This window comes from Lipotes vexillifer, unplaced genomic scaffold, assembly GCF_000442215.2.
Source record: "Lipotes vexillifer unplaced genomic scaffold, Lipotes_vexillifer_v1.1 scaffold541, whole genome shotgun sequence".
Lineage (NCBI taxonomy): Eukaryota > Metazoa > Chordata > Mammalia > Artiodactyla > Lipotidae > Lipotes > Lipotes vexillifer.
Window position 1 is genome coordinate 1,002,040 of NW_006771814.1, and position 22,146 is coordinate 1,024,185.

The 22,146-nt window shown below is 32.8% G+C and overlaps 1 protein-coding gene across 8 annotated transcripts in view; it reads left to right on the plus strand.

Moving 5' to 3' along the window:
* The window catches only part of POSTN (periostin), a 34,590-nt gene extending 13,817 nt beyond the window's left edge, over nucleotides 1-20,773 (plus strand). The window contains exons 10-23 of one of the 8 annotated variants that reach the window (XM_007447184.1): nucleotides 1,119-1,267; nucleotides 2,879-3,015; nucleotides 3,604-3,734; nucleotides 4,249-4,379; nucleotides 4,486-4,588; nucleotides 4,697-4,764; nucleotides 5,490-5,535; nucleotides 8,474-8,554; nucleotides 11,623-11,712; nucleotides 12,391-12,480; nucleotides 13,481-13,558; nucleotides 13,941-14,024; nucleotides 18,365-18,406; nucleotides 19,961-20,773. In XM_007447184.1, coding sequence (XP_007447246.1) covers nucleotides 1,119-1,267; nucleotides 2,879-3,015; nucleotides 3,604-3,734; nucleotides 4,249-4,379; nucleotides 4,486-4,588; nucleotides 4,697-4,764; nucleotides 5,490-5,535; nucleotides 8,474-8,554; nucleotides 11,623-11,712; nucleotides 12,391-12,480; nucleotides 13,481-13,558; nucleotides 13,941-14,024; nucleotides 18,365-18,406; nucleotides 19,961-19,998 — 1,268 coding nt within the window. In that variant the 3' untranslated portion in view covers nucleotides 19,999-20,773. The remainder of the gene's footprint in view (nucleotides 1-1,118; nucleotides 1,268-2,878; nucleotides 3,016-3,603; nucleotides 3,735-4,248; nucleotides 4,380-4,485; nucleotides 4,589-4,696; nucleotides 4,765-5,489; nucleotides 5,536-8,473; nucleotides 8,555-11,622; nucleotides 11,713-12,390; nucleotides 12,481-13,480; nucleotides 13,559-13,940; nucleotides 14,025-18,364; nucleotides 18,407-19,960) is intronic. The other 7 variants (XM_007447185.1, XM_007447186.1, XM_007447187.1 and 4 more) reach the window with 7 other exon arrangements.
* Nucleotides 20,774-22,146: the final 1,373 nt, after the last annotated feature.

The window sequence follows — 22,146 nt, forward strand, 5'->3', positions numbered from 1 at the left end:
TCCTGCTCTTTCCTCCTCTACACACATTGTTTCTTCACCATGATTGTTTGCATTAAGAAATAATAGATATTTTGTGAGGTGTTAATTAGTTTCTTTACCAGCTACACATACAATGCATTAGCACTATGTAGTCTCTATTAAAATGTCCTTCATTTCAAAACATTTCATTATAATAGACAATAGCCTACAGGAAGTGAAAGTTTGTGATAAGTAGTATTCAGTTGTTCTGTGAACCTGATCATATTTCCAGCACACATAACGGATGTATTAACAGCTCTTAAGAAAAATAAATCTGATTTGCTAATTTAAACACCAATATAATAATATTTAGGAATACGTAGGTGCATTTTGCAACTCAGAATTTGAAAGTAAGGTATCAAATTATAAATAAATACAAACAAGAGAAAATGATACACTTCCATATTATGATGTGAACTGTTATTACAAGTATTTGACCTAGTAGCTGCTATTCAAGGACTGTGTTTAGATTAATACAACCTGACACTTTTTCCAGAAAAAAATGACTTCACAAAGACATATTTAAATTGTCAGGCAAAATTTAGCAATTAAAAACTAAATAAGTATCACCTTTTTAATGTTTTTCCAAATACTAGGTTGTGACATAGAAAATTCAAATTCCTAGAAATGCTGTTTTTCCTCTTCGTAATAATAATATCCATACATGTTGACATCAACCCATCTTTAAGAGGTTACATGCTTCAACTCTCTCTCCATAAATAAAAATAAATGTAGAAATGATTCATCAGTAGTTTTTCATGTGACTAATGGACATCAGATTCTCAGAGGAAATCTTGGCCAGGCTTAGAGTTTAACTTTTGTCAGTGACCACATAAAACCATGTGGCCCTCACATAGATGAAGCCCATTGTTTGGACTGCTTGGAATCATATTGTAGTCATCTGATGAAATCATGGAATTTCTAATCTGTGCACAGAATTCTTAGCTTTTGGCATATAGTCAACTCATATACTATATAAATGTAGGATCCATAAGATCAATAGTGGTAGGGATTACCCATTTTCATGATTTTCTCTTACAGGAGAAACTTTATTGCTTTCTAAACAAAATAACACTCTTTTGTAATGAATTTACTTATAGATGATACTCTGAGCATGGATCAGCGTCTTCTTAAATTGATTCTGCAGAATCACATATTGAAAGTAAAAGTTGGCCTTAATGAGCTTTACAATGGACAAAAGCTCGAGACCATTGGCGGCAAACAGCTCAGAGTCTTCGTGTATCGCACAGTAAGTGAATCCGAATGAGATAAAATATCCACACTGGCCTAAATGTCAAATGACGTGCCCTTGTCAAAGACTGTTCTTTTTTCTTTTTTCTTGTTTTTAACATCTTTATTAGAGTATAATTCCTTTACAATGTTGTATTAGTTTCTGCTGTATAACAAAGTGAATCAGCTATATGTATACATTTATCGCCATATCTCCTGCCTCTTGCGTCTCCCTCCCACCCCCGCTATCCCAACCCCTCTAGGTGATCACAAAGCACCGAGCTGATCTCCCTGTGCTATGCGGCTGCTTCCCACTAGCTAGCTATTTTACATTTGGTAGTGTATATATGTCCATGCCACTCCCTCACTTCGTCCCAGCTTACCCTTCGCCCTCCCCGTGTCCTCAAGTCCATTCTCTACATCTTCGAAAGACTGTTCTTGTAACAAAAGTTCCTTAGAATTTTATTAATGTGGTCTTAATAGTAAATATTCATAGGAAGACCAGGGAACTGAATAGCTTGTTTGAAAAGACTTTGAGGAAAGTATACAAAAAATGCTGTGTATTAATAATTCTGATAACTTGCACTTGTTTCATTATAAATAACGCTTTCTAAAGCATTATTTCAATTCCATAAATCACTAAAACTCCTTTAAAATAAGCTTTTGCTTTATAGAGTACCATACTTTACTGTTTACAAGGTAATTTTTATATTGAGTCCAATGTTTAGGATGATCTTTTAATGTATGACCATCATCCAACCACCGAATCTCTTTTGAATGGCTTTCAGGATAAACTTTTATAGGCACATAAAGATTTCTAGTAAGTGGTTCTAATGTGCTTTATCTGAGGGAAATTTTCTAGAAAATATTTATTATCAGAATTACAGTGCTACTTAGTGGTGCTGTTCAGTTTCTGTCCAGGCAGCCTTGCAGCTACAGTTAAAAAGAACTCACAGGAAAAAAAAAAAAAAAAAAAGAACTCATAGGAAGTCAAGCATTACCTTGAACTAAACATGACACACAGTACTGTGCACCATAGTTCCACAAGGCTAAGACACACATTTTAAATGATGCAGAAAATGCACCGCGTTCTAAATTATACATATATAAGTATTATTGTTCAGAAATGCTATAACTTAATCAGTAATTTGACTTAAAATTGATAGTGTCTTACAGTCAAGATAATATACTAAATATTTGTGAAGAGGCAGTAAACTCACGAAACTTTATGGTTAAAGAGGGTCTTAAAAAGTTAAAGGGTGAAAGTTTACTATAAAGAGGGTCTGTAAGAATGATTAGAACCTAGAGAGGAATGACAGGAAACGTAGAAGTGGAATTATATGGAATTTTTAAATTTACTGACAAAACTACCTGCCCCACACATAGGGTAGCTTGCCTAGTAGTGGAAGACCTAGCTGAACAGGAAAAGTAAGGTCAGATTGTACAAGACCTTAAAAACAGAGGAGAGAAACTGTTTTTTCTCGCATTAGAAGTCAGCTGACCTCTTAGAAGAGCCCATCCAGAAATTCAATTATGTAGCTTCTTTTACGTAGGGAATTTCAAGTAAGGAAATGGACAACTCTATCTTTTTTTTTTTTTTTTTTCAACTGTATCTTTATTTCTTTGCTAGGCTGTCTGCGTTGAAAATTCATGCATGGTGAGAGGAAGCAAGCAAGGAAGAAATGGTGCCATTCACATATTCCGAGAGATCATCAAACCAGCAGAGAAATCCCTCCACGAAAAACTGAAACAAGATAAGCGCTTCAGGTAAGCTTACTAATTTCACCTCCACAAGACAATAAGAGCTTTTGGCATAGTTTTGTTTCACAGTAAGTATTCCAAAATCCGTTCGGTATTCAATATTGCTGAGAACAGAATTTAGAATAGAAAGTCTATACAAATGTTTTTAAAATTAAGGTATGTTCTTAACACTATTTTTCTTCCTGGTGCAGCATAATATGATTTGGTGAGTAAAAAACAAACGAACAAACAAACAAAAATCAACCTAATAGACTGAACTACTTCTTGCAAATTTTTTTTATAATTAAGTTTTTAAAAAAGGATAGTATATTCTAGCAAAGACTATTTTGCAGAATATGAAATAAAGTGTGACCTCACCAAGATTTACAGGGGGAAAACAGAGTTTAGGAAATTTAAGAATCATATGTATATTTAAATAATTTCCCCATGATAAACCTTTAACAGTAAATTGCATTTGAAACATATGAAAACATATGAACCATTTTCTCATGCTTCCACGTATAGGGATTCTACTCTATTTCATGCATGGTGGGTAGGCTTACCTAGATTAAATCTAATAAAATAAACATATGTCCATATGTCCTTCCTGCTTAGCATCTTCCTCAGCCTACTTGAAGCTGCAGACTTGAAAGAGCTCCTGACACAGCCTGGAGATTGGACCTTGTTTGTGCCAACCAACGATGCCTTTAAGGGAATGACTAATGAAGAAAAGGAAATTCTTATTCGTGAGTAGAAGTGAACACCAGATATATTTGCCCCTTGATTTCAGGATCTCATTTCTTCCTCAAGCGTTCCTGCCCAGATATCAGCCCCCAAAGTGTCCCCTCTTTCCTATTCATGACTAGCCTTCGTCTCCTTTAATTCCATTTGGAATAATTAGAGGGTCACTCATAAATGTTCTCAATTAACTGCTTAATGTAATGTTGTTGGACTAGATGTTCACTTATGTTGTCTCTATTAAAGGGCACACGACTAGGTGACAAAGAAAGAAATAGTCACAATTTCAAAAATAATTTGACTTTTTTCTCCCAGTAAGTTGGATAATATTTTGATTGAACTTATTGAAGGGACTGCATGTTTTGACATAGCATTGATATCACATTGAGAGAACAATGAGGTTATGAGAAATTACAGTGGAAAAAATAAAGACAAAGAAATATTTTTCTCCTCCATCCTCATAATATCAGAATGTCAAAATATATAACATGTTATTAAATAAATATATATTTTTCCCCCTAGGGAACAAAAATGCTCTTCAAAACATCATCCTTTATCACCTGACACCAGGAGTTTTCATTGGAAAGGGATTTGAACCTGGTGTTACTAACATTTTAAAGACCACACAAGGAAGCAAAATCTATCTGAAAGGAGTAAGTTCTCTAGTATGAATCTATGAGAGTGTTAATCTATTATTCAATTATCCTAATGTTCGTATTTCATTAAATTTCCCATTGACGTTATCCCCTGTTTTAATAGGTTAATGATACACTTCTGGTAAATGAATTGAAATCAAAAGAATCTGACATCATGACAACAAATGGTGTCATTCATGTTGTGGATAAACTCCTCTATCCAGCAGGTTGGTAATTACTGAACTGATTAATGAAAACATAACTCTTTTTCAATAGAAACCTAGATTTTTATTTCATCCATTCTTACAATGTTCATTTAATATTCCTCTTCACAGACACACCTGTTGGAAATGATCAGCTGCTGGAAATACTTAATAAACTGATCAAATACATCCAAATTAAGGTACAGATGTTATTGCATGTGTTTCTAATGTGTTGAACAGACATTGCAGGTTTAATATAGGAAACTAGAAGTGTATACATTAATAAGCAGATGTACACTGGGATTGCATTGCTCTTTGTTGATTATAATGGTACACTGGCATCATTTCTTCATGGTTTTATTTAAGGAGGATTTAATAAAAGCTACTTGGGGCCAAGCAGAGTGTTAAGTATTATGAGAAATATTAAGTTGAATCAGATATGGCCCTTTATTCAAAAAGTTTACAGTCCATCAGGGAAGATAAGACATGTAGATAAGAAACTATAATTTTTCTATGATCAAATATTTTTGCTACAGAATATAAGGGAAAGATAAAATATTTGCTTATAAGAAGTTGTCACCAATCACAATAGTTAAAGGTAAAGGAATATTCTAGGATAAATATTGGGTTGAATATTGGTAGGGTTAAAGCACCAGACAACATAGGGAGTATTATTTAATGAACTTTTAATTTGGGATTCGCTATTCTATAATTTTTAAAACTCTGAGTAACAAATCCAACCATTTTATGCCATGTTGCCCAACAGCAGGAAACTGGGAGATGATTTATATGAAGCCTTTATTTTTACTAAATATAATGATAGCTTCACTGTCTTTACTTCAGTGAAAATTAAAAATCATGGTGCCAAGATTTTGTTAATACAACTACTACATTTCATGTTACTAAATATAATGTTTATTTTCAGTTTGTTCGTGGTAGCACCTTCAAAGAAATCCCCATAACTGTCTACAGTAAGTACATAATGAATATTTGTCACATATAAGTGGCAAGATGTAAAAAAAAAAAGAAAACCCAATAATTTTCTTTGTGTTTACTGAGATGATTGATAATCTGGTATTTAGAATTCCAAACAATGGCAAATCTCATCTCACTTGAAACAGGGCTTGAGGTCTGGATGAGACCTCTCAGCCTTGACTACACCCTTCAACTCCAATGAACCACTTCCTCACTCATCTGCTAGCTTGATACAGATATAATTGCTAGCATTGCAAAGACACAGGGGAAAAAAGACACACAAACATACAAAGAGGAGAGCTAGCTAAAAGGCACTTGAGAGCTATCTGAAAATTCAAATATGTGGACACAGAAGTAACATTGCTGAAAGATTTGGAGCTCATTCCACTCTCAAGACCCCAGCCATCTAAGGGCAGGCTGTCAAAGAAGTCTAATATTTATGGGCTGGTGGTTCAAAAACTCTTCCCCATTCAAAATTGGATTAAGGAACAAAAAAATTGTCAGGTGATAAACCTAGAGTTTCTAGATTCCAAGGTTCTTTTATTCCTGACTCTACCAGATTATCAAAATTAAACCTCTACTTCTTAACAATGGCAAAGGTATTTCATTTTCATAAATGTAACTCATAGTATTTCTTATTCAATGTGGATTTTTCCTCCTTTGTCTTTTTTCCTCTCTTCCATTGCAGCTTTCAAAGCAGAAATTCTTTCCATTTTGTTTTGACTCTACAATTCAACACTCAAAATGCATCAGTAGCTAAAGCATTGCTTCAATTCCCACATTTATCTTGGCAAGAATTATTCTATTTTATACCATGAGCATCCTGTTATTTAATTAAGAAAATTTTCCTTAATATTTACACTAGATATGGAAAAGGAGTAAAGATGCTGTAAGGAGCAAAACAAAAGGTCTGCTGTTCTTACTGATTTTAATTATGTAATAATAACATAAACAATCCTAGTATCAGGCCAGCTCAGCACTGTTTCAATGACTTAGTTGGAATACTTATAATTCAACATGGTTTAAATTCCAGTATGGAAGTATACAATTAAAGATATATTTTATAAAAAATGAAAGAATGCTTATGGGCTCTATTCATCAGAAATGCTATGTCATCTTGCTCCACTAAAAATGTATATCTGCACTACATTTCTTCACCTTTTCTACTTTATCCATGAGAGGTCCACTACCTTTTATATGTCAATGCAATATTTTGCTTACATTGAGCCAAAATATTATAATTCCTTGATTTTCCTCTTCTTAAATTGTTCTCACAGAGAACAAGCTCCAATTTATGAAATTATGCAAGTCTAGTGAATCTTACCTACCGACTCACAGCTCTTGAAAGAGCTCTGAGATTTACATGCTGATGTGGAATATTTCTTTAACTCTTCTCCGTGTATGCTGTTATTTGGAAGCATAGTTCAAACAGGTTGAGACGAATTAAGCCAAAGATTCCATTTTCATGTTCCTTTATTGACTTGTGTCTAAAATTTTAATTTTCTTACTACGTATTATTCTTGTCCCCCAGATACCATACATTTTAAATTTTAAGGGGGGAAAATGCTCTTTAGTATGTGTTGTCAAATATATGACATTTGAGGTGAAGAGGAAGAAAATCAGTATTTAATCCTCAGCCCGTGATCTGTCAAAACTATTTACGTCTTCAGAAAAGCAAGACTGAAACAAAACTAGGACCCCAATAAACATTCTAAACTTCAAGTTCCTTAACATGAAGAGAAAATTTAAGCTAAAAGTAATTAACCCATTCTGATAGTAGCAGCAGAGACCTCTGTGAATTTGACCTTCATGGAAAGGTCCCTCTGTGGCGAGGCCACCTGTGGAATCAGTAATTGGACACAAAGATCTGACATATTTTAGTTTCATAATTTGAGATCTCAATATGTAAAATCTGAAATAACCGAGACACAGTCACAATTAAGCTCTAGAATCCGTATTAATTCAAAGAGTTGACACAGATAAACATCTCAGAAACCTGAAGTGAGAATGTGACAGAAATCCAGACTGTGCTAGTATCTCACCTCTAATGTTTCAACACAGTCTGTTATGGTTGCACAGATAGCTTTAGTGCTTTATCTAATGAATCCATCTTTTAAGGCTCTAATTAGAAATGATAAAGAGCCAGTAGTAGCTCTGGTATCTGGCTCCAGAGGCACACTTCCAGTTACTCTATACAACCAAGAGCCAACCAAATAGTTGGCTGTTATCTGAAATATATTTTGCACATTATTATTATTTCAGTTGGATGGATGACATACATTCAAAATACATAGCTTTCAGTATAAAAATGATGATGATAAAGCTGAAAATTAAAGCCACTTTAGCCTGTAACTTAAACAATTAAATACATGATCATATCATATTTGTTGCATAGAGCTCATGTCTGGCTGGCTGGAATCCATTTTTACATTTAAGTATTCTGAACTATTTTTGTATTTTCCTTTCTGTATCACTGTTATCAAACGCATGAAAAATATTTTGAGTCTTTTTCTTTCACTGTCTTCCTCTAATTGAGAAAGAATCCAACAATGCAATTTAAGATATTATGAATTGCATGAAATTAATCATGTTTATTTGTCTTTGTTGCAATGCAGCCAATATTTTCAAGAAGTACAAAAGAAGGTAAAGAGCTTTAGTGGTGCAGTTCAAAATGATAAGATTTCTAGACAGAATTCCTCACTTAGCAAGTATATATTTCACTGGAACAAATCCAAGTCACTGGACTTCAGAGTTCATCATCTGGACATGAGAAGATACTAGATAATTACCATGAATATTTCCTGTATCTGACTGCCTGAACATATTACCACATCTGATACCTCAGTACCCAACAAAGATCAAAAAAAAAGAGACAATTTCGTTCAGGTTGTTTTTATGTAAACATCATTTATGTTCCACTTTCTATACTTTCAGCAACTAAAATTATAACCAAAGTTGTGGAACCAAAAATTAAAGTGATTGAAGGCAGTCTTCAGCCTATTATCAAAACGGAAGGTAAAAATCAATGTTATACATGGTTCCTTAAAAATCCATATAATAGACTGATTTCTATGAATGTATCTACATTCTTTTTGAAACTAACATGCTAAATATTTCTATATCAATGGCATGCTCATTTAACAGCAGAATGCGGAATGCAAGTTATTTAGCACAGTAGATGGTGCATTCCTAATACTTTCAGTACATTTGCTTGTATTTGGTTTCATTTGAACTTAATTTACCATTGCATTAGCACTAGTACCCAGATACTCACTATATAAATAAATCCCAAGCTATTTTTCCTGCACCTAGGCTCTTTTAGAGAGTATACTCTTTATAGTTTTGTTTCTAGTCTCCCCACATAAATCTCTTTTATACTGTTGCGAGGTGTTCCAAAATGTGCAGGCATTTTTGATTCAACAACCTAAGAGAGCACAGAAGCTGTATACTGAAGAAAGCTTTTAAAATGTACATCCATACATGATATATTTTTTAATTAAACCACCAGAAACAGAGGAAATAAGGAGTTGGTGCAGTTGAGTCAAACCTTAGAATCCTTAATTCCAGCCCTGAATGTGTGTCTATATATAATATACATTACATATTCTTATATGTATACATATATAACACATTAAATAGACACATACACTTACATATATACTTATCTCCTGATTTTTCAGACTAGAGCATTAAATAAAGTTACTTTTCTCTCCCCCCCTACTGTGTATGTTAGCCAACTCCAACATCTCTGATGCCCCCTTCATTTCACATATTTTAATTACTCCCAAAGGATCGGAACTTAAGAATTATTTCCATGTCTAAGAATCTTAATGTGGTGACTGGCCACAGAAGAAAGACCAGGTTTTCTTCATTATTCTGTAAGAAGAATAGAAACAGTCTTCCAAAAAAGGAATAGATGATATCCTCAATTGAATCTCAAGAAAACTATTATTGTAATTATCTTTGATTTGGGTATTCTCATTTTACGAATTGAGATGGCAACTTCTTGAATACTTTTGATTCCTCGAAAAGTGTGTCATTACTTAAAACTTAGACATTGGAAGTATGTATGTAAAAGTGTATTTCCTAGCTAGTTAGTTATCTATATTTTTATACATTCTTGAGACTTAAAATTGAGGTATCTGGAATCTGTGCTTTTTTTAAAAACATACTATACCTATTGTCATTTGAGCATTTGATTGCTCTTATATGGTGATGAAGAGAATTTGATGATTTAAGAAGTTAAATCTCAGAAATTTTTGTAAGAAAATGTTTCTTGATCATTTTAACGAAAAATGATAAAATGATCCTTGACTTTTAGATTCTTGTACTCTTTTTTAAAAATTAGATTCCCTAAAATTTTGTATAATCACTTGCACACAGCTTCTCGAGTAAGAATCATTCACATGTACTATTTTTATTTTCAAAGATTCTTCTCTTTTCTTTCAAGCTTCTTCATTCAACCCATTTATCTTCCCAATCTTTGTGAGCAGGATTCTATTGTATTACTTTTCTTCAATTAGGAACACAATGAAGCATCAGCTCTACTTGAGTTTTTCCTATGAAGGGAACTAAGATGAAAAATGGGGTCAAGTCACCTATGCATTAACTACTCTCCAGTTAAAAAATTTGGAAGTTTTACTTTGTGCAATATAATGAGGGAGACAAATATTTATCTTGGCAGCCATTTACAATTGTCCAGTTCTAGAATTACTACTGGCATTTCCTTCTCACTGTTTGAACTTTTGCTGATTCATCGATAACTCTTGAATTCTTACTAAATAAATCAGACTCCAAGACACAATTTTAAGATGTTTCTTATAAACGGCACCTAACCAAACTTTAGAAGTAAGAATAAATCAACTGAATACATATTGAGCATGTATTGTGCCATGTACTCTCGTAGGTGCCCGCCAGGAATAAATATGAAAAAAAATTTTTTTTGGTAGTAAATCCCTGTCTTCATAGAATTTAAGGATAGACGATGTTTCTGAAATTCCAGTTGAGGCTCTTCTAAAGAAATGTCTATTGGGATATTTTATTAACTTCATTTCCTGTTCTTAAACTCCTTAGCTGTTCTTTCCTTTTGAACTTTCCACACCTTAAAAACTTGGCCTTACGTTCTGATACTCAGTGTCCCTTGACCACATAGATCAAATATTATGGTGCGAAATACTTACTGTTTGAATGAACTGTACTCTTGTTTTCATTATTTTATATTGTCCTAGACTATATAATTCTGGGTAATGGTGTACATTGACAATTTCTGAACAAACAAATAAACCCTCTCAAAGATAAGCAAATACAGTTATATTCAACTGTTGAAGGGTGTCACAGTATGAGTTAAATGTACTGAACTTCTCCTCTAAGAAACAGTCTTGATTAACTAATGTAGTAATCTGCTTTCTAACATTCAAAATGATTTTCTCTGGGAGCAAAATCATTTTGCAAGTCAAATGCAACACTTAACTTTTGCATTTGAAGGACTGTTTAACTATTTATTAGTAAATATATGCATCATTCACATATAGAAGGTAAGTACTCATCTATTTTCTCATAAAACCTGAATTTCGTATTTTAAAGGTAGGCATGAAGTTGGGCTTTTTTGATATTCAGTCTTATGCCCATTAGATAAAAAATGTAAGATACTGACTGATTAAAAATTAAATTAAAAATTTAACAAGAAAAGAAATAGACAATATCAGTATGGTAAAGTAAGATCTACACTAGTTATCATTAGAGCCACTCAAATTTGTACATACTGTATGATTCACAATGTATAGTCACATATAATATTTTGCATGATCATACTTTACAACTATGAATAAATGGATCAATTAAACACCAATTTAAATGCTAAAGCAGATGAAAGTTATTTCAGTAGCACACCAATAGACTGAGTCATTTGTTCTCATAAATACTGCTTAATTTGAGGACAATGGGAACTGTTTAAAACCGATTTCACAAAGCCTGAAACCACTTTGAAATTTGAGCAACACCAAATGTTGAAATAAATTTCCTGCTCTGGTAAATTTAAAGGACTACATTAACATGATAATTTGTCTCCTAAAACAATGCCTTAGGACCCACAATAACAAAGGTCAAAATTGAAGGTGAACCTGAATTCAGGCTGATTAAAGAAGGTGAAACAGTAACTGAGGTGATCCATGGAGGTGCGTTCTCTGTGTTTCCTGTAGCCTACTATGAACATTTTCAAACAGTGTTGGTTTAAATATATTGAATATCTGAGGTTTTCTCTTGGACTTTTGTTTTATATAAATTGTGGGAAAACTTTTCTCAGTTACAGATTCTTATTAGCCGATCAATTAAAACATAGTTTACCTTTTAATGGATATAGTTGGAATTGATTTAACCATTAACTCACCAGTTCCAACAAAACTGTCATTACTCTGCACATGCAAGGATGATTATGAAATATAATGAAAACAATCATGTCAATACAAAAGAACATATTGTACTTAGAAGAAAGAGTGGCCATTCTATAAGAATGACTAATAAGTTACTGCTAGGACTTATAAGATTCCCATTCTAATGATGTATAATTCCCTGGATTCTCCCTGAACACTCATTCCGCGCAGTCAAGAGACAAATATGACATGGAGTGTTAGCTTGCTAGTTGGCTCTCTCCCTTACGCAAGATTCAGGACATAACCACGACCTTTTAGACCTCTGTTATATGAATTTATTTGAGATACATCCCCCAAATTATTATGATTGAATTCTAAATGGCATTGCTGTGAGAAATACATTTAATCATTAAAATGTCTAGCTTATGGCCATTTAGACGCCATAAGGGGATAAATCAAATGCATTTTCTTCCCCTATTTCAGAGCCAATTATTAAAAAATACACCAAAATCATTGATGGAGTGCCTGTGGAAATAACTGAAAAAGAGACAAGAGAAGAACGAATCATTACAGGTAATTTTTTTTAAACAAATGTGATCCTGAATCTCATATTGATCAAAAATAATGAAAATGAATAACAAAAAAATAACTGGCATTGTGCACATGAAACACTGTAAAAGAAACTATCCTGATAAAATATCAATACATCATCCTTGATGATAAAAATCACCTGTGGGTGATAGAAGGGATAATCCAATTCACTTGAAAAATGTAGTTATTGTAAAATCTTCTTAGAAAAGTTTAGGTTGGGATTACAGTTCTCTACTAAGCAGATCTTACAGGTAATTTTTAACTCTGTATATGAACTATGCCTGGATTATAAAGAGCAAACCATTTAATCCTAAAATATCTCTATAAGAATCATTAAAGAAACTAAGTCATTTTCTTAGTGGTTACTGAAGTTATTTTATTTCTTTTTTGGTAGAAATAATACTAATCCTAAATATGTAATCTATGTTTTCCTCTGAATTGGAAAATTTGGGACAAATCTATAAGCATGTGTTTTTATTATGAATATGCATGTGTATCATATATTACACTATCTTCCCTTTGCTATTTATTAATGAGTTACTAAATCCTAGAAAAAAAACCATTCCCTCCTTCAATTTTCCTTTAATCTTAAGGTCTACAAATACACATCTACACACCAAAATAATATGCAAGCTTGTATAGAACAACTGATCAATAATTTCAGTAAACCTCTGTATCAGTCTCCCAACAGTGAATTAGCCTAAAATTCTGAATTCAGCTATATTTTAAGTCTTTGGGAATTCCCTGGCAGTCCATGTTTAAACAAGCAGTCAGCAAATATGGCCCATGCCACCTACTTATGTAAATAAAGTTTTATTGGAACACAGTGTGACCATTCATTTATACAGTGTCTATGGCTATTTGCAACACAGACCATAAGACCCATAAAGTCTAAATTACTTTCTATGTGACCCTTACAGAGGAAGTTTGCCCAGCCTTCTTTCAGATCCTTTTTTTTTTTTTTTTTCTGTCTTTCCTTTAGGTCCTGAAATAAAATACACTAGAATTTCAACTAGTGGTGGAGAAGCAGACGAAACTCTGAAGAAATTGTTGCAAGAAGGTCAGTATGTCTAGAAGAATAAGAATGTGGATTTCTTTAAGCTATCTATATCAAAGTCTAAAATAATCTTTGAAGTCTCTTACACTTTCTACTCTATCTCATTCCTTTGTTCTAGTTCCATACCAACACAAGAAAAAAGTCCAAAGGTAGGGAATGAAAAGGCAAATGACAGTCATATTGATTGTTTTGTTCTATATTTGCTATATAGTGTTCAACAACTTTGTAAGAAAATTGGCTTATCAAAAAGTAACACTAAAAACCAAGAAAGAACCAAGTGTTGGTCTGGAATTCATTGTTGGGCAGATGCCATTATATATCACATCACGTTTCCTGCCTTTTTATTACATAAACCAATTTCTGCTATAAACATGTATCCTCTCAGAGGTCACCAAGGTCACCAAATTCATTGAAGGTGGTGATGGTCATTTATTTGAAGATGAAGAAATTAAAAGACTGCTTCAGGGAGGTTAGTAAAAAGGAAACAACTAACCCACTTAACAGGTTCTGATAACTGAGATTTTCAACTTTTTAAAGACTGAGCATTCAGGTTTTGTTTTGTTTATTTTTAGTTAGATGAAAAAAGACAACATCATGTCTGTCTTAACAGACTGATTGGGTCAATGGTGGTTATAGTAAGCGTTATAAAGAAAGAATTGCTAGTTTAAACAGTCTTTAAAAAGTTCAATGGGGAGCAGTGAATATTTTTTTGCTTTGATACAGACAACTGTAAAGATATTTTTAGTATGTGAAAGGGGGATACTTTAAAAATTGGTAGTTATTTAAAGAAGCTCAAATTGAAATACTTTTTATATTTTAAAAAATGTATTCACTGCACCCACAACAATAATAAGAGGCATGTTTATGAATTTTTTAAGTGCATAGATCTAGCAAAAAAATTGCATTTAGTATTTTTATTTTCCAAAACTACATACTTGGGAATGGGTTATCTGTTTCTTCTAACAGTTTGAGTGATAATCTATACCTGGAGCTGTAAATTATTTTGCATATGAAATTAATATTTAAAATATGGAATGTTCTCTGCCTATGGCGTTAAAAGGACCTACTTTTAAAAGGAAAGAAGAAAAAAAAGAATTCAAAATCTTACACAAACTCTCAATGGTAATTACTCAAAGAAATAGTAAATGTTAATAAAGTATAATTGGGGGAATTGGTATTTGAATAAATTAATTTCCAGTTCATTTTCTTAACAATAAAAGAATTTCAGGTAAGAAATTGTTTTAGAGAAACAAGTATTTAAATTATTTCGAAAAATCAAATATGCTCTTTGAAATATACTGTGAATTCAGAAACACTAAATTGAAGTTTAATGTTTATCCAAAGTATGGTCCCAATGGGTTTTATCCTTAAAATTTTAAAAATTGTAGTACTATGTCCAAGAAGTTATAAATTCTCTTGGGACCATGTATATTTTGGGCAATTATTGTTTCCTTATTCTTTGCTTTTATATAGGTAGACTCTCTTACATAGTATTGATACTGTTCAGCGATAGTAAAAATAAATAATTTTTATTGAACCAATGATTGAATTTCCCCTCAATAGAAAAATTTGTGTCTGAAAAATACAAGATTTCCTTTCAGACTGCAGAGAATATGTGACACTCCCAAAGCCACAACAGAACCAGTTTCCTGTGAGATCTAATACAGAATTTACTCATCTACCCCTAAATGCTTAACATTGTACTAGAAAAAGGTAGGGATTTGAGGGAAGAGGTGAAGACATGAAAATTAAGTTGAATTCTTTTTTTTTTTCAGTCCTTGCCATAGTAAGCGGCTTTGTAGAATGGCAGTGCTTTGTAGAGAATGAACCAATTAGTAACTGCACTTGTATATATTGCTTTAATTTATTTAGGCTTAAACTTCGGTAAGTATGTTTTCCTCCCCTTCAATAAGCCCCCATTAACAAGTCCATTATAAACAACGAACTAAGTGCTGAAGACTAACTTCAGCCAAGAGAAGATAATACCTGTTACAAGAATAAGATACTCTAATTTTTGTTAATGGAATCCTTCTTTAACTCTGGTTTATGTTCATCCCAAAGGTTGATTCCTTTAGTTCCCAGTATTTAGTTTCTCCACATATTCATAATGCGCTGGTTTTGTCAATGTCACAACATAAGTTTTTATCAAAACATTTCCAAGGGTTTTTTTTCTTTTTCTCATAAGAAAGATAATATAAGCAGTATAGTTACTAATACCTGGACACTAAGTGGACATGCTAGTTTTCTTTCTTCCAGCCCTGTAAAACCATTGGGTCAACACTGAATAACAAGTGTCTCTTGTCTAGATCCCAAGAGACACCAATTCACAAAGAAGCTGGTGTAAATAAAGATTATGTCATGCAAGATTGGCTTTTTTTTTTTCTTTCAGAGTATTGATAATTGATCTGTAGGTAAATGTGGTCTTCATCTCAAAGCTTGGAGTTTTCTATCTGAACTGCTCATATTGTGGTACATATAGTACATTTTGATGAACTGAGTGTATTCCTCAATCATTTAGGTCATGCTTATTAACATGGCTAAGTGGTCAGTTTGGTACCAATGTGATCTGTCATTGAAACACTTCAGACCTCTTAACTAAAACTTCTTCTCATAAAATGTGTAGAGTTTTTCACTCTTGTCTTAGATAGAACTACATTTACTGAAACTACTAAAGTAATTAAGGGAGAACAGCAAAGTAGAAGGCTATGGAGAAAGGAACAACAACAAAAAGTTATCTGGGAAGGTTTTCACAAATCTGCGTGTATAACATGTAAAGATTTATGGCTTCTGTAGAGAACAGAGGATCAGGTTGTAGGTCTGGCTTCCAATCTGGATTCCAACTTGAACTAACTTGTATTATAAATTGATGCTTTTCTGCCTTGCTTTCTTAATCTAAAAAGTGGGGATAGTAATGTTACCTGCATATAAATGAATCAATATATGAAAAGCACTTGGAATAATGTTCAGCGCATATAACCTCTCAGTGATGTTAGCTACTATCAGGATTATGGTCAATTAACGTTAACATGGTCAACAAAGTAATATTTTACACTCTAAATTTCCAAAGTCAAAAATCTTGTAAATAAGTGAGCTGAAGCATTTTGTATGTTTCAGGAAACATGTGGTGGAGAGGAGCATTTTTGTGAGATTGTTCAATGATTAACTTATCTTGCCATATTTAGCTTCTCTAAACACGACCTAATACAAGTGTCGTTCAGTTTGAGATGGCAGAGAGCCACTGAGAGCAAATCTGGTTTTCTGCACTTTAATCAAGCTTTTCTTCCAGAGATGTTTGTTTGCCATAATGAACACTTCTTATTTTGATTTTATCATAGCCAAATAATAACAAATTAACAAGTTAGTTAATTGGATATATATTAATTGGATGCTGCCAAATTTATAAAAGAAAATCTGAGTGTAAGTGCTTGTTTTGAAAAGTAATGTCGAAATCTTGTTTTAGATTGCATAATAAGTGCTCTTTGGAATTTAATAAGTCCATTATAAACAATGCTTTTGTTCACTGCTTAAAGACTGGATGCATCTTTTCATGGCAACATCTTATAAGCCATTTTTTTGTGATCAAGTAAACCTGAAGTTAAGAAAAATATATCAACTGGAGCATATTCCATAATTCAGACTTTTCTGTCTCACATAAACTTTCCCTCACTATCCAATATAATAAGGTTTTCTATAGTTCTGTATTTTATTATAGTATTAATATAGTGTGATAAATGGTTATGTATCTTATATTCTGGGGGGAAAAAAGACATGTTGGAAATATGCTATGTAGACAGAAACAGAATTCTTCAAAAAATGCTTAATGTTTCTTTCCCTTTTTTTAAAACTTGATATTATACAGCCCAAAATACTGTTGGTGATAGTCTCATGTCTTATTTTTTATGGGATTTCAGAGAATTGAATATATATATATAAAACAAAAATTTTGACTTCATTGTTGAGTATAGATGATATATAAAAATCAAGAATTCAAAACTTGGAGTTAAAAAGGTAAGCAGAGAAACAAAGTCGCCATAGGGACCACACTTATTCATTGATCTCAAATGTCCAACGACAGAGTGAAAATGTGAATTTAGGTTGACCAAGTGGTCTTGTCAATGAGTTAAAAGAAAAATGAGGAATTGGGAAGTATTTTGCAACTATAACAACAAAAAACTGCATTGTTATGAGACACTTAAAATTCTAAAAAAGAAAGATTTTATTATTTTTAGCTACTTAACTTTTAAATGGTCTTGTAGGATTGGAATTAAATTGGGGAGTATGTTGGCACACACTTCCTGAATTGCTTACTGGTACATTTCTAGAGTTATGATATTTTGTTGTCCTCATGTATTGTAAGTTGATCATAGATTAATTTACAATGAGAATTTTACAGTGGCAGAAGTCTGATACATCACAAATAGGAATGACTGGAAAAAATGAGTGGATATCTCTGGGAAGATACTTCTGCTAACTTTATAGAATGTTAGACATCCTTTCATCATAAAGTGATGCTTTTCATAAAAAGGGTGAAAAAGTCATGTAAGTCACTCCATGCAACAATGGAACATCATCTGGGGTGCTACATGCCATAATAAAACAATATGTTTTGCAAATAGTAAACATTCATTATGATATATGGAAAACATATGTCTGTTTGTTGCCAGTGGAAAAGTCTCACTACTCCAAAAGAAATCTACATGTTTACATGATGTTTATTTAAAACTTTATACTCTTCTGCTCAACTATGGTTTCCTGTCTCATATTAGCCATAATTTCAAAGTATTTTTAACTAAAGCTATTTAATTTCAGACACACCTGTGAGGAAGATACAAGCCAACAAAAGAATTCAAGGTAAATATATTGACGATGGCAATTTGCATATATGACAAACCTTTTGTTATATTAAGACAAACCAAAGAAAAGGAGAGTATTCTAATATATTTTATTTTGAGCAAAGTATTTTGATGATATGAATCAGAAAATAAATCTTTCACTATTAATAAAATATAAGAAAAACAAATGTTAAAAGAAAGGCAATTATACTCATGTAAAGTGCTAGACATACTGAACCACTGAGGTAGACTCAAGTAGAATTAATTTGAAAAGAAACCCTTGAATACCAGAGTTGAGCAAAAATAGGTAGCAGGTAGACCTGAACTCTGTGAAACTATTATTTAAAATGAGGCTACAGTTTGAGACAAAAGTAAATTCAAAACTGTATCTACTGTACACATATAGAAAATGATTAATATAGGTATGTACAAAATTTTGATATAATGTGTAGGTTATATACATGTATATATCACCCATGCACTATAATTTTCTTTATAACTTAATTTATGTGCATTTTCTAATCTTCCACATAGGTTACATTCTGATGCATTCAAAACTCAAAGATTTCCCTTGTGGAACTTAAAATAATTACATGTTTGGAATTTCTAGGATAATTATATACTAATAGTCAAAAGAAGTTGAAGGCTTATAAATGCATTATAGGCATATCTGATTTTAACCCAGTCCAATCTAGACATTTGAAACTAAAGACTCAATTGTACACATAATTTTTCTTTTATTGGAGTAAAATTGCTTTACAATGTTGTGTTAGTTTCTGCTGTACAATGAAGTGAATCAGCTAAATGTATACCTATATCCCCTCCCTCTTGGACCTCCCTCCAACCCACCCCCCATCCACCCAACTAGGTCATCACAGAGCACCAAGCTGAGCTCCCTGTGCTATAAAGCAGGTTCCCACTAGCTATTTTACAAATGGTAGTGTATTTAGGTCAAACAATCTCCCAATTAGCCCCTCATTCCCCTTACCCCCCCCCTTGTCCACATGTCCATTCTCTATGTCTACATCTCTATTCCTGCCCTAGAAATAAGTTCATCTGTAAGATTTTTCTAGATTCCACATCTATGCATTAATATACGATACTTGTTTTTCTCTTTCGGGCTTAGTTCACTCTGTATGACAGACTCTAGGTCCATCCACATCTCTACAAATGACCCAACTTTGTTCCTTTTTATGGCTGAGCAATATTCCATTGTATATATGTACCACATCTTGTTTATCCATTCATCTAACGCGGGACATTTAGGTTGTACACATAATTTTTAACTGAAGGCTTTATCACAGATTTCTTGTAAACAGGAAAATTCATCCAAATTTTCTAAGGAACTAAAATCATCACTTTAAATTATTATTTTCATATACCTTTGATCAAAAGAGGACTTGGTTTTATCATCATAACCAGAAATATATTATTAAGAAAACATAATCTAATATTTATTATAATAAGAAATGATGATCTTTTATAGATATAGTTATGCATAAAATATCATATTCTTAAACACTGTAGTTTCATCACATTTACAATCTATATGCTCTCCCTTCTTCCTAATCAGGATCTAGAAGACGATCAAGGGAAGATCGTCCTCACTGAAAATCCAGACACCAGACAACAAAGTTTACAAAGCCCTAAATCAACAACCTGATCTTAAAGGAAAAATATGAGAGCCACGCTGACATGAAGAAATGAACCACCAACACAAAAAAGCAATCACTGAACAATTCTGAATGCAAATATAGTATTTTATTTTTCTGAACGAGAAACAGGAAGGAAATTGTGGGTTTAGCCTCCTGTGGGATAGAATCTGAGAGAAACATAACACCTTACAGGCTTTTACATCTTGACATTAAAATTTCTGGCTAACTCTGGAATCCATGAGAGAAAATCCTTGCCACTGGATTAATTACAGTTCAAATTTCAGAGTGGTGAGCTGTTATCCCCTTGAGAAGATTGAACCTTGAATAATGGATAGATAAAATGCATGTAAGGAGTTACCTCTCAATGGGAAATGGATAAATAAAAATGGGTGCTCAGTATTAAAAAAAATAAAAATAAACCCAAAACTTTTGTATCAAAAAGGTTTGCACATTTGTAATACAATGTGGGTTTACCAGAAAATTATGTTATTTCTACAACTAATTTTGTACTCTTGAAATGTTTGTCTTATGCTTCTTGCAATACATATTTTTATCTCAAACATTTCAATAAATCCATTTTTCAGGTATAAAAAGAATTACTTCAAAGTGGGTAATTCAAAAAACTCAAGGTTTAAGTTAATAAGAGGTTTGGACTTGGGAACAGGACTTTATACCTCTTTTTTTTTTTTTTTTAATAACAAATACTCATTAAAGGAAATTGAATGAATTTAGTGTTCTTCAAATTTTTAAAACTATTATGATACATAAATAATCATTACACAATGAAGCAATAATTAAACATCAACTGAGTACATAATATAACCCTGGAACTGTGCTAAGTTATGAGGATTCAAAAGAAGAATTAGACAACTACTGTCCTCAAAGGGTAAAAAGACAAATCAATAATCCACAATGTACCATGGGCTATAATAGAAGAATAAACAGCACTACAGGAGCACAAATACCTCAATTAATTATTCCTAGGCTTAGGCTAACATAGAAGGAGCCAAAGAGATGCCCTTAACAGAGACTTGAAGTAACGTAAGAGTCTACTGCATGAAAAAGGAGGGGAAGAAAAATATTTGTTTGCTGAGAATGATAAAGAGATCAGTTTGATCTACTCAGATCTCAATAAATGTCATCCTTATCTTGGACTAGAGATAAGAGCAGACAGGGAATAGAACCCATACTGCTGAGAAACTGACTTGTGATACTGTGATAAATTATATCATGCCTTGAAAGCTGGTCATTGAGAGACTATAAAACTGAGGAAGACCAAACTAAAGATACCTCTTGGATCAGAGGGTCAGCCCTAGAGTAATACTAAAGGATCTGAAAAGATTTGAGGTAGCTGAAAAGCATTGTTTCTTTGAGGAGCAATTGAGGTAAGGAAGTGAGATATAAAGTTCTAATGGTGCCACTAACTGCGGAAGTCTGGGTAGCCTGGGTTTTCCAGAATGTTTCCTAGTCTGGACAGTGGTGAGATTTATGTCTAGCATTTAGAGCCCTTGCCAAGAAACAAAATGTCCTACCAACTCAGTACTCATGTAGAGAATCTTTGGACTACAATCTAAACTGGACAGAGTGTGGCTGTGTTTTAACCAAAATGATTCAAAGAAAGTGGTTACGTAAGGTGGTGCTGGTAGAATATATTACATCATCATTAACACAGATGGCTATTCCAGACAGACAGCATGTTGTTAATAATCCTCTGGAAGATCACAGGTTGATTGAATAGAACAAAGGGTATATGGATTCATTCAGTTAGCTCCCTTCAGGGTTTGCATTTGATAATGAGCCAGGTGTTGCAAAGTTCGACTTTGAACATGGTCATCGGAGACAGCAGGGATGAAACCGAGGGATTTTTAAAAAGACTGTTACCTTCAATTTTAAGGCCCTGATGGGTTTTTTTGTACCATAGGAGAAAAAAAAAATCAGTATTTGAGAGTATACATACAAAAATCTAGCATATATCTCTGGGAAAAGACAGCCAAGTGACATATGCAAATATAAAGATAAAATTTAAAGAGAAATTATTTATAAAATAGAAATAAACAAATACAAAGAAAGAAGGTTAAAACATATGAAAATAAACAATAAGTTA